Source organism: Sorex araneus, chromosome 5 (genome assembly GCF_027595985.1).
Source record: "Sorex araneus isolate mSorAra2 chromosome 5, mSorAra2.pri, whole genome shotgun sequence".
In the NCBI taxonomy this organism is placed as follows: domain Eukaryota; kingdom Metazoa; phylum Chordata; class Mammalia; order Eulipotyphla; family Soricidae; genus Sorex; species Sorex araneus.
Genome location: NC_073306.1, coordinates 94,506,225 through 94,524,891, shown reverse-complemented (window position 1 = coordinate 94,524,891; position 18,667 = coordinate 94,506,225). Strand labels below are relative to the sequence as shown.

At 42.5% G+C, this 18,667-nt stretch overlaps 1 protein-coding gene across 2 annotated transcripts in view; it reads right to left on the bottom strand.

Annotated features, from left to right (window-relative positions):
- Positions 1-18,667, bottom strand: part of TRIM33 (tripartite motif containing 33) — a 115,744-nt gene that overhangs the window by 17,198 nt on the left and 79,879 nt on the right. For both annotated transcript variants that reach the window (XM_012934423.2, XM_055138069.1), the window contains exons 10-13: positions 17,950-18,114; positions 14,098-14,298; positions 3,915-4,047; positions 908-971 (exon numbers count right to left, since the gene is read on the bottom strand). In XM_012934423.2, coding sequence (XP_012789877.2) covers positions 908-971; positions 3,915-4,047; positions 14,098-14,298; positions 17,950-18,114 — 563 coding nt within the window. The remainder of the gene's footprint in view (positions 1-907; positions 972-3,914; positions 4,048-14,097; positions 14,299-17,949; positions 18,115-18,667) is intronic.

The window sequence follows — 18,667 nt, the reverse complement described above, 5'->3', positions numbered from 1 at the left end:
TTAGAGCATATAAAAATGAGCATATAAAAATACTTAAATATATGGATTTGGGACCAGGGATGGGGTTCAGCAGTAGAGCATTTGCCTTGAATATGTGAGACTTTAGGATCAATTCCAGGCACATTAACTTATTAACATAACAGAAATTCATAAAGCAGTAATAATAAAACTTCATGGTCAACAGAGGGTGATGATAACATTATGAAAATAGGTAATAAAAAAATCCAATAATGACTTTCCTATAATTGTTTATGATAAATTTTCCTTTAAGTATTCTAAACTAATGTACTTAGAATGTATAACATCTATGTTACCATTTTTCAACCACTGGAAAAAAAAATAACTACGGAATGATCACTACTGGTTGCTAACATAAAAAAACAAAACAAACAAAAACCATACTAAATTATATGCCTCTTGGCTGGAGCAACAGTACATTGGTGAGGGCATTTGCCTTGCACACGGCCAACCTGGTTTTGATCCGAAGCATTCCACATGATCTCCTGAGCACTGCCATTAGTGATTCCTGAGTGCAGAGCCAGGAATAAGCCCTGAGCACTGCTGGGTGCGCCCACTGGGTGATGGAGGGGTTGGGGATGAGGAGAAGGAGAAGCTCTTCCTGCTGTATTATCACTCTAGGACCAATAATTCTACTTCTTTCATACATTTTTGAAGTTTTTCTTAATCGGAAAAAAAAATGGGTGAGAGTCAGAGAGCATGTATAGGAGTTCTGGCATTTGCCTTGCCTTATTTATATCTGGGCCGACCCTGGCTCTGCATATGCCCAATGAGCCTACCTCCAAACCTCTAAGAAGCAGTAGATGGGTGCTACTCAGGGGTTATACTCATGGGGTCCAAAAGCCCAAACAGGAGGAGTGGAAAGCTGTCCTCCATGACGGGTGCTCACCTGCCACGGCTGCCGGTACTGGACGTGCTGGGAGGTCTCACAGGCGTGTGTGAATTAGATAAACCTGAAACACAAGGCAAAATGAGTTATCAGTGGAAACAATAAGCTTCGAACTTCTTTATTTAGGTCATTTTCAGTGCTAGCTTCGGTAGTACAGTTCCCAATTATATTAGAGCTTATATGTATAGCCTCACTGCACCCCTCTACCAGTGGCTTTGTGTCCACTCTTCATCCAGCTACCCCTCCCTTCACTGTTGTTAACAACAGTCACAATTCTACATATCAGTTGCCCAATTCGCAGTTAATGATAACAGTTTAGCAAGTTCTTGAAAATCACATCTGGTCTCAGTCTCCAAGTCAGGGATGACATCTGTGTTTGCAGCAGTCACCCATTTCTCGGACAAGTCCAGATACGACTCTCAGAATCCCTCCTGAGCAACACTATTCAATCGAGAACTACAGATCACCAGAAAGCTATCTGCCATCCTACTTCTGTCCTGCTAAATACCTTACTTTGTGTTGCTGATTATTCTACCATTCAATCAATCAAGTCCTGGAATATGTATGTTAAACCTCAAAAAATTATACAACTAAAAAAAAAATGTATTGATACATCACACATACAACATTTAAATTTGAGTTCCTTAAAAATAAAGTTTTCTGAGGGCTAGAGCGATAGCACAGCGGGTAGGGTATTTGCCTTGCACGCAGCCAACCCGGGTTCAATTACCAGCATCCCATATGGTCCCCTGAGCACCGCCAGGAGTAATTCCTGAGTGCAGAGCCAGGAGTAACCCCTGTGCATTGCTGGGTGTGACCCCCCCCCAAAAAAGTATTCTATTTTAGTAACAAAGAAGTAACATTTCATCTTAACCAGAAAAAAAAAATTATGATTATTTCTACACCTGTCAATCTGCTTGAACTTGCTTGATCATTTATTTATGTAACAGGATCAATAAAACAAATTTTAGAAGATGACATCTCAAGAGATGCCCATTTGTATCTCAAGGACATCATTTGACACATTTTTAATATTTTGCAATTAAATTCAGGCCTGTATTTAAAATTGGAATTTGAGGCCAGGGACAGTAATGAGTGCTTAGCCATAGAGGAGGGGGTTCACCCCCATACTGCCAAGAGCAATTCCACATACATAGTGGTAGTCCCTGAACACCAGTGGATGCAGCTCAAAGACAAGCAAACAAAACTTCGATACAGAATTCACTTTCCTTTCCCGAACACTGTGTCTTGCCTACCTCACCCCTCTCCCAGGACAAGGACTCAAACCAAGAGCCTCAAACACAGGGAAGAATACCCCCACTACTGAGCCACGCCCCCGCCCATCAGCGCTTGGAGCTGTTTTTTGTGTTTTGTTCGGGGGGGGGGGGGGGGGGGGGGCCATATCCTGCAGTGCCTTCTAGCAGACTGGACTCAATCCTGACTGCACTCAGGGCTCACTCTGAGCAGGCTTCAAAGACCATATGTGGGCCAGGAATCAAACCCAGGCTGGCCGTGTACAAGACAAGAGCTCTATCTGCTGTGCTATCTCTCCAGGCCCGCAGTGCTGGTTTATAGCTTTTAAAAAGTTATTTTATAGTTTTAAACTTGGATTAATATTAAGAAATTCTTTAAGTGATCATCTATATAAAGTATCAGAAATAGGAGGTAAGTCCTTTTTTGAAGACTAGCACCCAATCCTGACAGTACTAAATCGTACAAGAGTACTGAATTTGAGATGACTAGGACTAAAGTCAGGAGGGTGGGAACTCATGAAGGGGGCCAATGCTTTTTTTAAAAAAAGAGGATAAGGAGAGCTGGAGCAATAGCACAGTGAGTAGGGCATTTGCCTTGCACTCGGTCCACCCGGGTTCGTGAACCAGGAGTCACCAGGTATGACCCAAAGAGAAAAAAAAAAAAAAAAGAGGATGAGGGGCTGGAGAAATAGTACAGGGGTTAAGGCACTTGCTTTGCATATCATTAATCATGGTTTGATTCCTAGCACCACTTTTTTTGTATCCTAAGTAGTGCCAGGTAAGGCCCCAAAACAAACCAAAAAAAGATGCAGTTTTGCTTTCTGAGTGCCCCCACATGAGAAGGCCAGATGCAGACAGAAACAGAAGAAGCCCCTCTTCAAAATAAGATCAGGCTGGCACCCAGACTGGTTCCTAACAGAACCATGAGAAGTATTTGCAGGTAAAGGGCGGGGACAGACACAGGAAGCAAATGCACCTAAAAACAAAGAAAAAAAGCGAGGGGTCTGTGGAGGAATATTTTCGAGTTCGAGCTGCATAAAACAAAGACATGTGCCTGTACATGTAGGGGTAACTAGGTATGTGCAGTGAGATGAAGGGTGCCAAGAGAATTTAAGTATTAATAATAAGAGCAGCCAAGGAAGAAAAAATGATGTCACTGATGTTTGATTTATGCATCCACTTGGCTAGAACACATCGCCAGCTTTTGCCCAAACATACAGTCAAGTTACTGGAGGCAGCTATTTCTTGGCTGCAACTAAAACTGTAATCAGACTTTGCATAAAGCAGCTCGGCCTCCACGAGAGTGGACCTCTTCCAATCTCAGTGGAAGGTTCTGGAAAAAAGCCAAGGTACCTAGATAAAGAACAGATTTTTCTGGCTTCCAGTGACAGCCAGTAAGGCTTCTGTCGACCCACACTGCCCATTTCAGATTCTGCCAGTGGGCAGTGGCCTATGCTACTTCCTTCAGCCTCTTCCCTTTTACGGTTGTACTTTTTCTAGAGAATCTGACTAACACACATACTCAAAGGTAATTTTAAGGCATTAATGAAATAAGGTAGTTCCACTAAGGGTCATTTGGTATAACATTGCTGGTGGGTGGAGGGGGGGGGGTGTAAAAAAAATCTCAACTGGCACTAAATGAAGTACAAAACTGAATGATATGTTACGAGGGCTGGTGTCATGAGAGCAGTAGCAATATCTGAGAATCTATAGATGACTTAAGTGAGGACTTACTGTACCTTGGATGGCTTTACCTGATGATCCTGGAGATAGGGCAGAGGGTCCCGGGGAGGGATTCATGGTGCTTGTGGGCTGGGGGGGTAGGTGAGTGCCTGAGATGTATCTACTTAGTAGATTATCTAAACTACTTGAACCAGCATCTTCCAACTACAGAAGCAAACAAGAAAAGACAACATTTACTTTGATTAGAGCACAGAAGTAGTTACCAATTTTATTAGATATTTGCTTATATTAATAATTGCTTCTTACTCTCCCAAGAGTCATTCAATATAAACTTTATGTGAGCAAATCTATAATTAATATTATTCAACAAATATTCATCCACCCACTCTTGACAAAACCAAATTATCTGTTACACCCTTTGTATTCCTCCACTAAAAATAGTTCTGATACACTGATATTTCTGACTTCTCAAATTTATAGAGGATCCTTTATGTCAGCATCCATTGTCTTGACAAAATTATATTCTTAGATAGAAATTTAATTATAGGGCCAAAGCAATACTACAGTGGGTTGGCTGTTTGCCTTGCATGCAGCCAACCCAGGTTCAATCCTCAGCACCCCTTACAGTCCCACAAACTCTACCAGGAGTAATTCCTAACCCCTGAGCATCACCACCAGGTGTGACCAAAAAGGGGGAAAGAAAAAAAAATAATGATTATTAGCAATTAACACCCAATTTAACACTTTGAGAGGTTTTGTCTTGAGAGAGTTCCCTTGGTCCTAGAAAGTAAGAGTCTTTATTAACTGAATCCTTTCCTCACAGAGAAACTTCATTTTACCGCAATCTATAGACATTACCTTGGGAAGAAGCAATGACAGACTGAAAGATGACTCAAGCTGCTGTAGTGCAAGCTGCACCTCAGTTTGGTCCCTGGCACCCGATGGTCCCCCAAGTACAACCTGGAGCAACCCAAGCACCACAGAGGGTGGCTCCCAAATAAGAGCAAAATCATGATATTCTCTTCACAACGACACTGCAAGTGGGCCAATTAACAACCCTACAGAGGTCTAAGCAAAAGGAAGAGTAGTACCCTCTCATCTTCAACAAAAAGCGAGGAAGACTGCAATGTGGCAGTAAGCGAAACAATATGGCAAGGGAGCGCAGAGGGTACACATACACAAATCAGTAGGGAGAGCCCAAATACAAAAGCAAACACATATGAAAAGTTCATTTATGACAAAGAAGTAAAAAAGCATATAAGTGACTCTCAACAAAGGTTAGGAAAAGAAACTAGACCACATCTCACACCATTCACAAATATTAATTCACAACACATTTAAGAGAAATCAGAGAAATGGCTCCAAAGCCAGAGCACATGCCCGCTAACTGGCCAGCGGTCTAACCCACAGTACCAGGGGGTCCTCTGGCCACTGGGGAGTAGTCGGGTCCCAGACAGCACCAGGTGTGGCCTCCCCGCCCAGAAGGTAACAAAACGCATGAAGGACGTCAATTTAAGACTTGGAGGCACAAAATACCTGTGGAAACAGGCAAGAAGCACCTGCTGGACTGAGCTTCACACCTAGGGTGCCCCCATGGCCTGCGGCTTGTGAGCCCTGGCACCAAGGTGCACCCTACCAGCACAAGGCACGGCAGCACAAGGAAAGCGTGGAGCAACACAAACAGCCCCTGGGAGGCCCCTGTGAGCACCACGACCAAAAAGGGGGAAAATGTATGCAAGAATTACCAAATATGCAACCCCTACACCAAAGTGAAATGAGGGTAGGGGTTTAGGAGTCAGGGAGAAAACAAAAGAGATACACTGATACTAGCTTTAGTGGTACCTTTCCTCCGCTCCAAAACTAAGGGAAACTAAAACAAAAATAGGTAAGTAAGAGGATTACACCAAACTAAGGACAGAGAAGGAAAGTAGTGGAGGGGAAAGTAGATGGGGAGCACAAGGAGCAGGGGCCAAGCGGCTCGAGTTCATCGGTGGGTAAAGGGGAGGTAAAGCCAAATATCCAAACCAGAGGCAACACAATGAGAACAAGAAATCTGAACCCCAAAGAACAAACTTTAGAAAGGGGTCTGTCGTCTGTCAGGGTGGTCAGCTGGGGCGGGGGAGGAAGGGGGGCAGTGAACTCAGGAAGCCTGGCAGAGGAAAGACACCGATGGGGGGATCTTTCTGCTACTCAGTGTGTCTGAAACCCAACTATGTATGACTTTGTAAAAAATACTCAAAGTACAGTATGAAAAGGGAATCTAATGAAAGGCAGAAAATGCTTACAAATTATGCATCTGGTAAGCAGTTAGTACTTAAGATATGAAAAGGACGCAGATGCTAGAAAGATAATACACCAAGTAGGGCACTTGCCTTGTATGCGGATGACCCTGGGGCTGATCCCCGAGCATTGCTGGGTATGGACCAGCATGCCCTCCTACCTACACCCCCTAGCCCCCCACAAAGAAAACCCAGCAACAACAAAAAAGTCTCCACAAGAGTTATACAAGGTAGAACAAGAATTCATTTGCCTCCCATGCAGCTGTCCCCAGAACTCTATGATACGCTGAACATCACCAGGTGTGACCCCCAGAACAAAATGGAACAAAATTAATTACAAAGAAATACAGATGGGGGGGGGGGGGGCCGGAGCGACAGCACAGCGGGTAGGGCGTTTGCTTTGCACGCGGCCGACCCGGGTTCAATCCCCGGCATGCCATATGGTCCCCCAAGCACCGCCAGGAGTAATTCCTGAGTGCAAAGCCAGGAGTGACCCCTGAGCATTGCTGGGTGTGACCCAAAAAGCAAAAAATAAATAAATAAATAAATACAGATGGCCATGGCCAGGCAGACAGGACAGCAAGTGAGGTGCTTGCCTTGCACACGGCTGACCGGGTTCAAGACCTGGCATCACATGTAGTGCCAAGCACCGCAGCAGTAATGTCTTAGTGCAGAGACAAGAGTAGTCTTGGCATCACAGCTGTGATGGCCCCAAACAAAAATAATTTGCAACAATGTGGAGGGTGCTCAAAAAAATTACGAGGAATACAAAACAAAGAAGAAGTATAGATATAAACAAACCCCTGTATTGACTGCAAAAGTTGGGAGTGAGTGCTAGCGAGCAGGGATAGAAAGGGTCCAAATGACTGGAGTGGCATTTCGGTGGCGGATGGAAATGCTGTACTAGCATAACTTAGGCCTCTTGTGCCCATCAGTTAGCTAACAGTCAAACGTTCCTAAAGGAATTTTTGGGCTGTAACTTGAGAAGATTTACGATCAAGACAGTAAACAAGACATTGCTGATGAGAAGAGAGTTTCGGTGGTCAAGTCTAATTCAGAATACTACCCTAAATCCAATCTACAAAGACAGAGAAATAAAGAAGTGGAAGAAATCTTTGAAACTAGTAAGAGTGTGGTTCCCAGGGACAAAGGTAAGACATAATAACAAAGCGTCAAATGAAGCAACAAGTGCTGATATTGGAAGTACAGCAAATTATAGACAAGATCTAAGTAAGGCAACTGACAAAGAGAGTTAAACTAACAGGCTTAGAGTGGAATGGAAAGTCAGTGTCTGGCGTCCAAGCCACGTAGTACAGGCTTGCTCTCTTGACAATAGCCATTGCAACTGGGGGCTTCAAGTTGAAGTATAAGATCATTTGCAATTCTGAAAAACCAAGGGTCCATAATGATGCTCAATCTCTACTTTGTCTCTGTCTATATATATATATATATATATATATATATATATATGTATATATATATATATATATAAAAAATAGTAAAACTTGATGACATCAACATCTATGACAGCAGTTTACTGAAGAACAGTATTAGTTCAGGCCCACTGTTGAGACCTACTGCTAAGAAAGCTTTTCATATTACTGCTCACTGACAACACAAATGGTCACCCCAAAGCAGAGACGTTTAAGGAAGTGAATGTCACTTTCACACCATCACTGCTGTAGTTAACAGATCAAAGAGTCATTTTGGCATTCAAATATTAAATGAGAAAATACATTTCATAGGCAAAGCTGCCACAGATGGTGCTTCACCTGATGAATCTGAGCAGTCAATTGAAATCCTTCTGGAAATGACCAACCATTTTAGGTATATTTTTTTCAATTGAGATTCATAAGAATTGGTCAAAATATCAACATTAATGTAAGTTAGGAAGTTCACTCTAACTTATACTGGTAATTTTGAGGGGTTCAAAATTTCAGTGAAGGGGCTTGGCTTGTAGCTCAGCAATGAAGTGTATGCACGAGACCTGAGCTTGATCCCCAGAAATGCCACACACACAAAGAACAGGCCATGAATTATTGGAAAGTGGAACTGAACTGCTGCAATCTCAATCTTATCAAACTTGGGTAAGGAGTTGCTTCCTATAAATGTGCAAAGAAAATGGCTTCTTGAAATGGAATCTACTGGCAGAGACACTGGGAAATTAGCTGAAAGGACAACAAAGGATGTAAAATATTACGTTAAATTTTGTTAATAAAGTAGTTGTGGCAGGGTTTGAGGATTTTTTTTAATGGCGGGAGGGAGAGACAGAGAGATAGACAAAATACAAAAGGAAGAGAGGAAGAAAGAGAAAGAGAAAGCGAGTGAGAAAGAGAAATCTAATGAGAAAGAGAAAGAGAAAGAGAAGGAGAAAGAGAAAGAGAAAGAGAAAGAGAAAGAGAAAGAGAAAGAGAAAGAGAAAGAGAAAGAGAAAGAGAAAGAGAAAGAGAAAGAGAAAGAGGAAGAGGAAGAGGAAGAGGAAGAGGAAGAGGAAGAAGAAATGCACCACAGATAGTAATGTGGCCACACCTGACTCCGTACCAGGATAAGGTCACTTCTGGAGGTGCACAGGGGACCATGCAGTATAGGAGGGCTGAACCCAGGTCTCCGACATGCAAAGCAAGCATAAGCCCATTTAGCTCTCTCTCCAGCTGTTTTGAAAAAGAAATTTTACTGTGGGTTAAATGTTATCAAAGCCCAGCAACAGAGAAAGCTTCCATAAAAAGAAGAGTAAAGGCAGTAAACTTCAGGTTGCCTCATCAGCTAAGCAGCTGCCACATGAGTGGGAGAGCTCAAAGTGCGGGAAAGCTTGGCACCTGGGAGGCCCAAGTTCAGTTATCAGCACCACATGGTGCCATCAACACAACAGCAAGGGTGCCCCCCCAAAACAACAGAAGAAACTGCCAGAGAAATTGACAGCAACATCAGAGCAAGAATCTGCCAGGAAAGGAAACTTAAAAGACTGATGTGATCCAAAAAGCAAACCAAAAGTTATCTCAGGGCAGTGCTCACAGGGGCAGAGGATGAGGTACAGCGACCATCTAGGCTGGCTCCCAACCTGAGCATCATGTGCAGGTGAATCAATGTCTCATCTTAACCTTGCGAGCACTTGATATGATTCAGCACCCATTCACAAAACCAAAGTCCTCTCCGCAAGGGCTGGGAGAGAGCACAGGAGCTAGAGGAGGAGCGTGCAGGCTCATCCTCAGCACTATGCCACCTCCGAAGCACTGTGTGTGTCCCCACTGGTCTCTGGCACTGCAGGGCTAAAGCACCACCACATCCTTGGGCCCTGCATGGAGCTACCAGCCAGGCTGGCTGAGAATTAGCAGGAGTAGCCCCTGGACTACGTCCTTGAGCACTGCTTGGGAGTATACCCTCCGACCCCCATAAAAAATGAAAAACCTATCTATGAACATCTCAGTAAAATAAAAGCCAGATAACATAAACCAAAAGCTCATAAATTCAGGGTTTGGAAAGATAGTACAGCAGGTAGGGCACTTGCCCTTGCATTCAGGCCAAGCCAGGTTCAACCCCCTGCACCCCATATGGTCCCCTGACTATGGCCAGAATTCCTAAATGAAGAGCCAGAAGTCAGTCCTGAGCACCAGTGGGTGTGACCCAAAAACAAACAAAAAAGCTAGTATATCCAATAGCAAAAAGTTGAAAGCCTTTTTCTCAAAATTAGGAATAAGTCTTTCCACATTACCATATCTACTTTGTATTAGAGGCATAAGTTTTAAATAAGAGGATTTAATTTTTTTTTAATGTTCAATTATTATGTGGGACCACATAGTAGGGATTAAAGTTCTTGTCTTGTTTACTGCTGATGCCAGTGAGATCCCCGGCACCACATATGGTATCTCGAGTACTGGCAGGAGGAAGCTCTGAGCAACATCAGGCAGCATGGTCCAACCCCAACAACCCCCTCAATTATAACTGCTGCAGATGATATGATAGTACATACCAAAAAAAAATGTAATTAAAGACTACAACACAACGTTATTAGAAAACTGTTCGTCATAAAAATTAAAATACAAAAAAGTGAGACCAGAGTGAGAGTATTGCATATGGGGTGCTTGCCTTGCACCTGGAAACTAAGATTATACAGTAAAAAGCAAGTTTCTCTTCAACAAAGGTGTTTGGAAAACAGGACAGACACAAGCAAAGAATGCTACTGGACAAACCTTTACAATCACATACAAAAAATTAAAAATGGACTAATCACTCTCCGTGTGCTAGTGACTAGCTTCAGGGAAGTGATGGGACAGCACCTGCTATTTGTTCTCTATGCCATAATATTATTAAATTTCCAGAATCTTGCTGTACTGACATCTCTTTGTGGGTGGCTTGCTTTTTTCTGGGGGGGTCGGGGGGCTGTCAACACCTAGCAGTGCTCAGGTCATATGGAATGGTGGGGATCAAACGTGGGCTGGCCACGTGCAAGGCAAGCACCCTCCCTGCTGTACTGTATTTCTGGTTCCTATATTGCTATTTCTTGATAAAAATCTTCCCCAAAATAGTGCTATTTGGAAGACACAATTCAACATTCCAAAGAGAAGCTGTAATAATCTGGCACGGAAATGCAGCAGCCATTGGAGGCAGAGAGACAGTATGGCAGGCAGGGCATTTGCCTTCCATGCAGCAACCCGGGTTCAACTCCTGGCCTGGCATGGGTATGGTCCCAAGAGCCCAAAACCAGCAAGTCCTGAGTGCAAAGCCAGGAGTAACCCTGAACATTGCTGGGTATGTCCCCGCTTTCCCACTCTAAAAGAAGAAAAATTACAGCAACCAAAATGAAATCTATTTCTGTAAACTGCTATCACACTGTCAAAATGTGAAATTTAATGTTTTCATGTAATGCTCAAAGAACCTTTATTTTAATGTTGCCAACTGCAATATACTTCTTTAAATTGATTTTTACTTCATTCGGCATTATGTGCTTTAATAGGTTTTGCTTTACTAAACCACAATGTGTTTAAGGGCTGGAGCTGATAGTACAGTGGGTAGGACGCGTGCCTTGACACAGCCAACAGGGTCCAATCCCTGGCCCCACGTGGTCCCCTGAAACCACTAGGAGTGATTTCTGAGCAGAGAGGCAGGAGTACCCCAGAGCCTTGCTCGTATGCCCCCCCCACCCCGACTCTCCAAAAATCCCACACTGTATGTAAGGAGTATTAATGCAATAAAATATGCATTTGGAAAATTAAAGGATGTGCTGTCAACAGTTTTAATTTGTTGTGATAGTCAAAGCTCAAAAAATGCTATGAACAAATAAACTGCAGTAACATTTAGATGCCTTATTTGACTTCTTTATATTCTCTCAAATGCAACAGTAACTTCCTCCTAGTTACAACTGTGGTATATAAAAACACTGAATACAAACATGAAGAGGTTTCACCCATGACTACTAGGTAACCAAACCATGCAAACCTTCAAGAAGAGAGGGAGGGAGTGGAAATGCGAAGTAAGATGCACAGGTTTCTTTCTGGGGCGATAAACATGGTTTTGTTTCTGGGCAGCACCTGACAGTCCTCAGGGTCTACTCCTGGTTCTGTGCTCAGGGGACCATACAGGTTGCCAGAAGTCCAATCAGCATTGGCGCATGCAAAGCAATCACCCTATCCACTGTACTATATCGTTAGCCCCTAAGCATGTTCCAAAGTAGACTGTAGTGATGTCTGCACTGTATGAGATTTAAAAAAAAAAAAAAAAAAAAAGAACTGGCAGGGAACAGCTGGTTATGTTCAGGGGTCACTTATGGCTGTGCTTAGGGGACCATATGCAAAGCCTGGGATCAAACCAGAGTTGGTGGCATGCAAGGCAAGTGCCACAGCCCTGTACAATCTCTGTGGCCCTCACTGTATGTTTTGAAGTGATTCAACTTTAGGGTATGTAAAATATATTTCAATATAGCGAAGAGGAATAAAACACCTTTTGTTTAAAAAAGAAAGAAAGAAAATGAAGACAGAGTTCTCCTATCCTTACTTTTTCCTTTTAAGGACTGCCCCAGCATAAGGGTTGGGACAGGGGTTCTACTTCAGGTTCTCCCTCAACTGGGACAAGACCCGATAGTTCAGGGCACCCCAGGGCTTCTGAGGGGCTGCAGTGAGCGAGACACATGTGGCGCCAGAAACCCAACACCAGCGCCTAAGCTCAAGGCCAATGTCCTGGGCAGTGCTGTCTGTCTCTGGCCACTGTTCTCGTCCTCCTCATGCCCAAGGCTTGCACATGCATTTAGGTCTTTCTAAAATGGAACTGACTCCTTAATACTCTAGATCTGTAACTCCCCAGGCATGGAATTCAAACCGACTATCTTAGTGGACAATGGAGAGAGAACTAGACTGATAATTTGCATTCTTACTTTTCTATTTACTGGTTGAATAATCACCTATCACCCCGCTGCTCATCAATTTGTTCGAGCGGGCACCAGTAATGTCTCCATTCGTCCCTATCATGTGCTAGCGTAGCCCAATGGCGTTGATTGATAAAATCGCTAATCTCTCGTTCATACTACAGAGATATTGAAAAGCATATGACATGCTTTCAAGCATTGAACTGCCTGTAAAAGAGTTTTGCAAATTAATAATCTTTTAGACTAGAAATTTTATAGTCTATGGACACATTCCTAATTTCTTCATTTTATCTAGTCTAGTACTCTGTAAAAACACAGGTACAGGCTGGAGTGATAGCACAGTTGGTAGGGCATTTGCCTTGCATGAGGCTGCCCTGCGTTCGATCCCCAGCATCCTATATGATCCCCTAAGCACTGCCAGGAGTAATTCCTGAGTGCAGAGCCAGGAGTGACCCCTGTGCATCACTGGGTGTGACCCAAAAAGCAAAACAAACAAACAAACAAACAAAAAAAAAAACAACAGGTACGTAACAGGCAAGAAAGATTTCTCCTAATATCAGGAACATGGTCAGATTATTAACTCAAGGAGTTCAGAATTTTCAAACAGGATCAAGTTACAGAAATAGCCTTTACAACTCTAATAAAGCCTTTTAATGGGGCATACTATTTTAAATTTTAAAATACTTTAAATTAAATAAAAAATATGTACTTATGTAATTAAAATATGCATTTGTAACCAAAATAAAAACTTAAAATATTAAGCCTCAGTTATATAGTCAAGATATCATTACTAAACTTGGTTCTCATAGTTACTGTAACTCACTACAGTAACATTAGATGACTCAGAATAACCTTCAAAGACTTAAGACATTTAAAAATAAAATGCTTTGAATTCAAATGAATTCATGAAGCTCCATAATGCATTGAAAGATACTTTTCTTCAGGAAAATATTATAGGTGAAAGGGACAGTGTGCCTTCACATTCCACCTCCTCCTCTCCTCTGTTTCCATCTTTCTTCCTTAGTATAGTCCCCAAATGCTTGATCCCTCGCCCTTCCAATCTCTTCCTTTCTCATCCCCGTTCTTTGGCAACCCTTTCTGGTCAAAAGACTGGCAAAGATTCCACCTGAGTCCTGGATTTCTGTTCTGGATCTTGGCTCACACCTGGAGTGTGTCTAAGTCGGGGTTTCCCAGGTGGACACTATCACCCAGGATTAGTCTTCATCTGGGGTTCAACTGAAACGGGAGATGTAAATACACACTGTGTCTCTTAAGGCTGATTTCCATAAGGGCACCAAGACATTTGCTTTTCTGATAAGGGGTAGGAGGACACTTAAGTCTGGGGATTTCTAATCTAACCCAAGTTTCACCCATTAGCAAGTATGAGAAACGGAACAACTGACACCCCATAATTCGTGAATACTGACGAGAACTGTTATTACACACGTAACATTTAAAAATTCAAATATTTTATCCTGTCCAGAGCTGGTACCAGTACATGAAATTTTCAAAAATTCCAAATAGCTGTGCCCCTTGCTCTTTAGAAATCCCACCAAGCTGCTGGCCCCGAGTCCTCCTGAGAAACAGAGCTATGTACTTGGCACAGTGTCAGACACAAACCTGGATGGGTGGAATATCTGGCAGCGATGGGAGGTTTTCCGGGTTGGTGACTGAGGGGATGAGCTCTATTGCTGTAACAGATGGGCTGGTGGGCCCTCGGTTGGCATTTGCCATCGTGGCTGTGGTGGGGCTGGTCGGGTTGATGGTGGTGTTGTGCACCGACACCACAGGGAAGGGGCCAGCATGGCCTGGGTTCGAGTGCTGGAAGGACAGAAGACGGCGTTATTGAATCTGGTGGCAGAGAAACAGAAGGCCTTCTTAAACTCAGACAGGAAAAGAGGTAGTCAAGACAAACCTATTCATTTTGGGGTAGTATTGAGATAAAAATGATCTTGCCCATGATTTCCAGTCTGCAATGTGGTGACTAAACTCTTATTTCAGTACCAAGACTACTTAAACAAATGGTCTGAATATCTCAAACTTCAAACATTAGCCAGAAAATCTACCAGTCTGCATATATTCCTCTCTGACTTTTCTGTCATTTTAAAGTGAAAGTAAGTTAAAATGACACAAACTTTCACTTATTGGTTTTTGGGCCACACCCAACAAGGTTACTCCTGGCTTTGCAATCAAGAATTATTCCTGGAGGTGCTTGGGGACCACATGGGATGCCAGTGATCAAAATCAGGTTGGCTATATGCAAGGCAAATACCTTACTCAATATACTACCGCTCCAGCCCACAAACTTTCATTTATAAAAGAAATTAAGGCATAGGATATGTAATATAAAGCATGGTGACTGCACTAATAAAATCTGACTGCACATCAAAAAGTTGACAAGTCCTCATCAAAATAAGAACAAGAACAATAACAACAGTAACAAACCCCAAAAATGCTTTTGGAACTAGGCGGAGAACAAATGGATACTCACCAGACTCCCTTGTGGTGGCCATTTTGCTACATACAAACACTGAATCATGATGCACGCATAATCCTATTATACTCAGTTCTGGGGCTTAGGTGCTCCCACAACAGGTAGAGAGTGGGGTCCATCCCCAGCATCCAAATGGTCTCCACACAAAGCCAGGGGCAATTCCTGGTGCAAAACCAGGAGTAACTTTGAGCAACACCAGGTGTGGCCCAAAACCAAAACATAAAAAATTTTAGAAAGTCATGTAACTGTGTTATTTAGTCAAAAGTGGGGAAGGGCAATGAATTTACAAGTGGAGCCAATTACACTGAATAATTATACTAGGCAAAACAATTACTCATAATAGGCAAAACAATGCCTGTGATTTAGAAATGTAACACTTCATTCTCACTATGACTGTTGTGTCACAACATTTAAGACAATAAATGGATAATATCCAAAGTAATATCCTTTGGATATTACTATAATGTGTAAAAGTCATATGAATTGAAGTATTAGATATTAGATATTCAGCGATATATGCAGAAGCCTCATGTCAATATTCCTGAATTGGTTAGATCTGATTCTGTTTCTGCACTTCTCCAAAGATGTACCTCTTTTATTTTTCTTATAATTTTTATTTAGTTGTTTTAGGGCCACATCCACGAACGCTCAGAGCTTACTCCTGGCTCTGCACTCAGGAATCACTCCTGATGATGCTCAGGGGAGCACATGGTGTGCCAGGGATCAAACCTAGGTCAACTGCAAACAAGGCAACGTGGTCTTAGTGCTCTGGCCCAAGGGTGCACCTTTTTTTTTTTTTTTTGCTTTTTGGGTCACACCCGGCGATGCACAGGGGTTACTCCTGGCTCTGCACTCAGGAATTACCCCTGGCGGTGCTCAGATATGGGATGCCGGAATTCGAACCCGGGTCAGCTGCGTGCAAGGCAAACGCCCTACCCGCTGTGCTATTGCTCCAGCCCCACGGGTGCACCTTTTTAAAAACAAGAACCCGCATTCTGAATAGTATTCAGTGTTATGCGGGTGATCTTCCCACGAGTACTTTCTCAATTGCCCTTTCCCCTGAAGAAACAACAGCATACTTCTGAACCCTTCCTGATCAGATTCTAGTACAGATGAAAATAAGCACCCAAGATAAGCAAAGGAGATGCAACTGCAAATGAAGATGTCAAGTTAAAGAAAAAGTGGCTCTAAGAGCTAGATAGTGTCTTTGAATAGGTTCTGCTATTTGATGATTATAAAGTGAACAGACCAGACTGTATGGTTCATTTCAAGTTCAGCTTATAACCTAGAATATTTTCAAAGAATTGAAAACAATTATTTTACTCCTGATTTAATTGATTTACACATTTATAAATTAAATTTCCCAATTATCACAAAGTAAAAAGCAAAACCAAACATCACATTAAAAACTGATATATCAAAGGTCCAGGAGAAACAGTATATCAGGCAGAGTGCTTGCCTGAAACTCAATCAAAAATTTATCTTTGTAACTTTGTAACACAAAGTAATTCAATTAAAAAAAAATCAACCTAACAATTATAAAATGAACTTCAGTATATTATAAGCAGAATCCTACCTAAAAATAGGCTCGTATTATATTTAAATTTCCTTTTTCTTTCAATTTTTGGGGTTTGGGGTGGGCCAATCTAGAGGTGGTACTCAGGGGTTATCTGGGCTCTGTACTCAGGAATTACTTCTGGCGGCACTTGGGATCGAACCTGGGTTGGCTGCATGGAAGGCAAGAGCCTTAGCCATTGTAATATTGTCCCGACCCCTATATTTATATGTTCTCTATAAAAATATATTCAAAAAAATATATAAAATATATTCAAAGATCAGGCAACATGCCCGAGGGGCTAAGCTGACAGTGTAGTAGACCAGGTGCTTGTTGTACACACGACTGACGAGAGCCGATCCCTGGAACTCCACATGATCCTAAGCAGAGCAAGGAAGAAGCCTTAGCACAGTAAGGTGTGCCCCAAAACAAAAACAAAAAATTTCTTGCAAGTCAATTGTAAACAAACAAAATCTATTTTAAAAAGAGAAAAAAAATATGAGGGGCTGGAGCGATAGCACAGCGGGTAGGGCGTTTGCCTTGCAAGCGGCCAACCTGGGTTCAAATCCCAGCATCCCATATGGTCCCCTGAGCACCGCCAGGAGTAATTCCTGAGTGCAGAGCCAGGAATAACCCCTGTGCATTGCTCTGTGTGACCCAAAACGCTTAAAAACAAAAAAAAATTTAAAAAAAAGAAAAGAAAACATGAAGGGCTGGAGTGATAGTATAGTAGTACAACAGGTAGGGCGTTTGCCTTGTACACTGCTGACCCAGGCTCGATCCCCAGCATCCTATTTGGTTCCCAGAGTACCACCAGAGTGACTCCTGAGTGCAGAGCCAGGAGTAACCCCTGGGCACCATGGGTCAGGTCCAAAAATTAAAACAAACAAACAAACAAATAAATAAGTGAAAACATGAATCATTAGTTACTCTTACTTTTAAGAATAGGTGTATGTTTACTCTATAAAGGGCATTTAGTGACTATACTGACACAAAAACTTAATAAACTACAGAACAGCAGTTTATGTCCATGTCCCCCTAATTAGACTCAAAATGTAGCACTAATGAGCAGAGGAACAATTCCAGGAAACTACTGTAAACTTGATATTTCCCTTAATTCAAGATAGTCAGTCAATAATATGCACCTTTATCTTCCACTTTTGCAAAATGGATTGGATTAGATTCAGAAGTTCTCTATCAGCATATATTTGATTTTTATCAGAACAAAGTTCTTTAAAAATAGAATACAAATTTTATGTGTATGTGTACCTTGAGGCACATGACATTAATTAAGTCAGAGGTAGCAGTGAACTGGAAGGTCACACACATGCTAGCACACACCGCACACACACGTTGATAACAAAAGATGATGTGTTTGAGTTTGAAAATTTCATGATTCTTACAAATGTAACTCTAGGCATACTTGTCTTTGGAGGTGCGGCTGCATCAAGGAGTACTGCGGGCCGCTGTGCCTGGGTATCCCTGGGATGCGGGCGGCATTCTGCGCCAACCTCATCTGATGCGCTTGGAAGGCTCCGCAGTTCATGTTCCCTCTCTGCATTGTCTGCACACTGATCAATCTTGGAGGCTACAAAAAAGATAAAATGCATTTATGCACTGATTGTCTTATAAAGAGATAGGGAGGGGAAATGTTCTTTATTTTTTAAAATTTTATTAATTTTATTGAATCACCATGAGATAGTTACAAACTTTCATGTTTGGGTTACAATCTCACAATGATCAAACACCCATCCCTCCACCAGTGCACATTCCCCACCACCAATATACCCAGTATACACCCCCTTTCCCAGACTCCCCCTGTCTCCATGGCAGACAATATTCCCCATACTCTCTCTCTACTTTGGGGCATTATGGCTTACAACACAGAGAAGTCATCATGTTTGGTCCATTAACTACTTTCGGCATGCATCTCCCATCCCAACTGGTTCCTCCAGCCATCATTTTCTTAGTGATCCCTTCTCTTTTCCATCTGCCTTCTAAAGGAGGGGAAATGTTCTTAAGTAGAAGGCAAGCGGTAGTAAGGGATGGGGAGACAGAGACAGAGACACACAGCGAGACCCCCGAGATTTCCGGTCCAGCCACACAGGCCTGATGGGTCCAGTGCTCAGGTCTAGTGATGG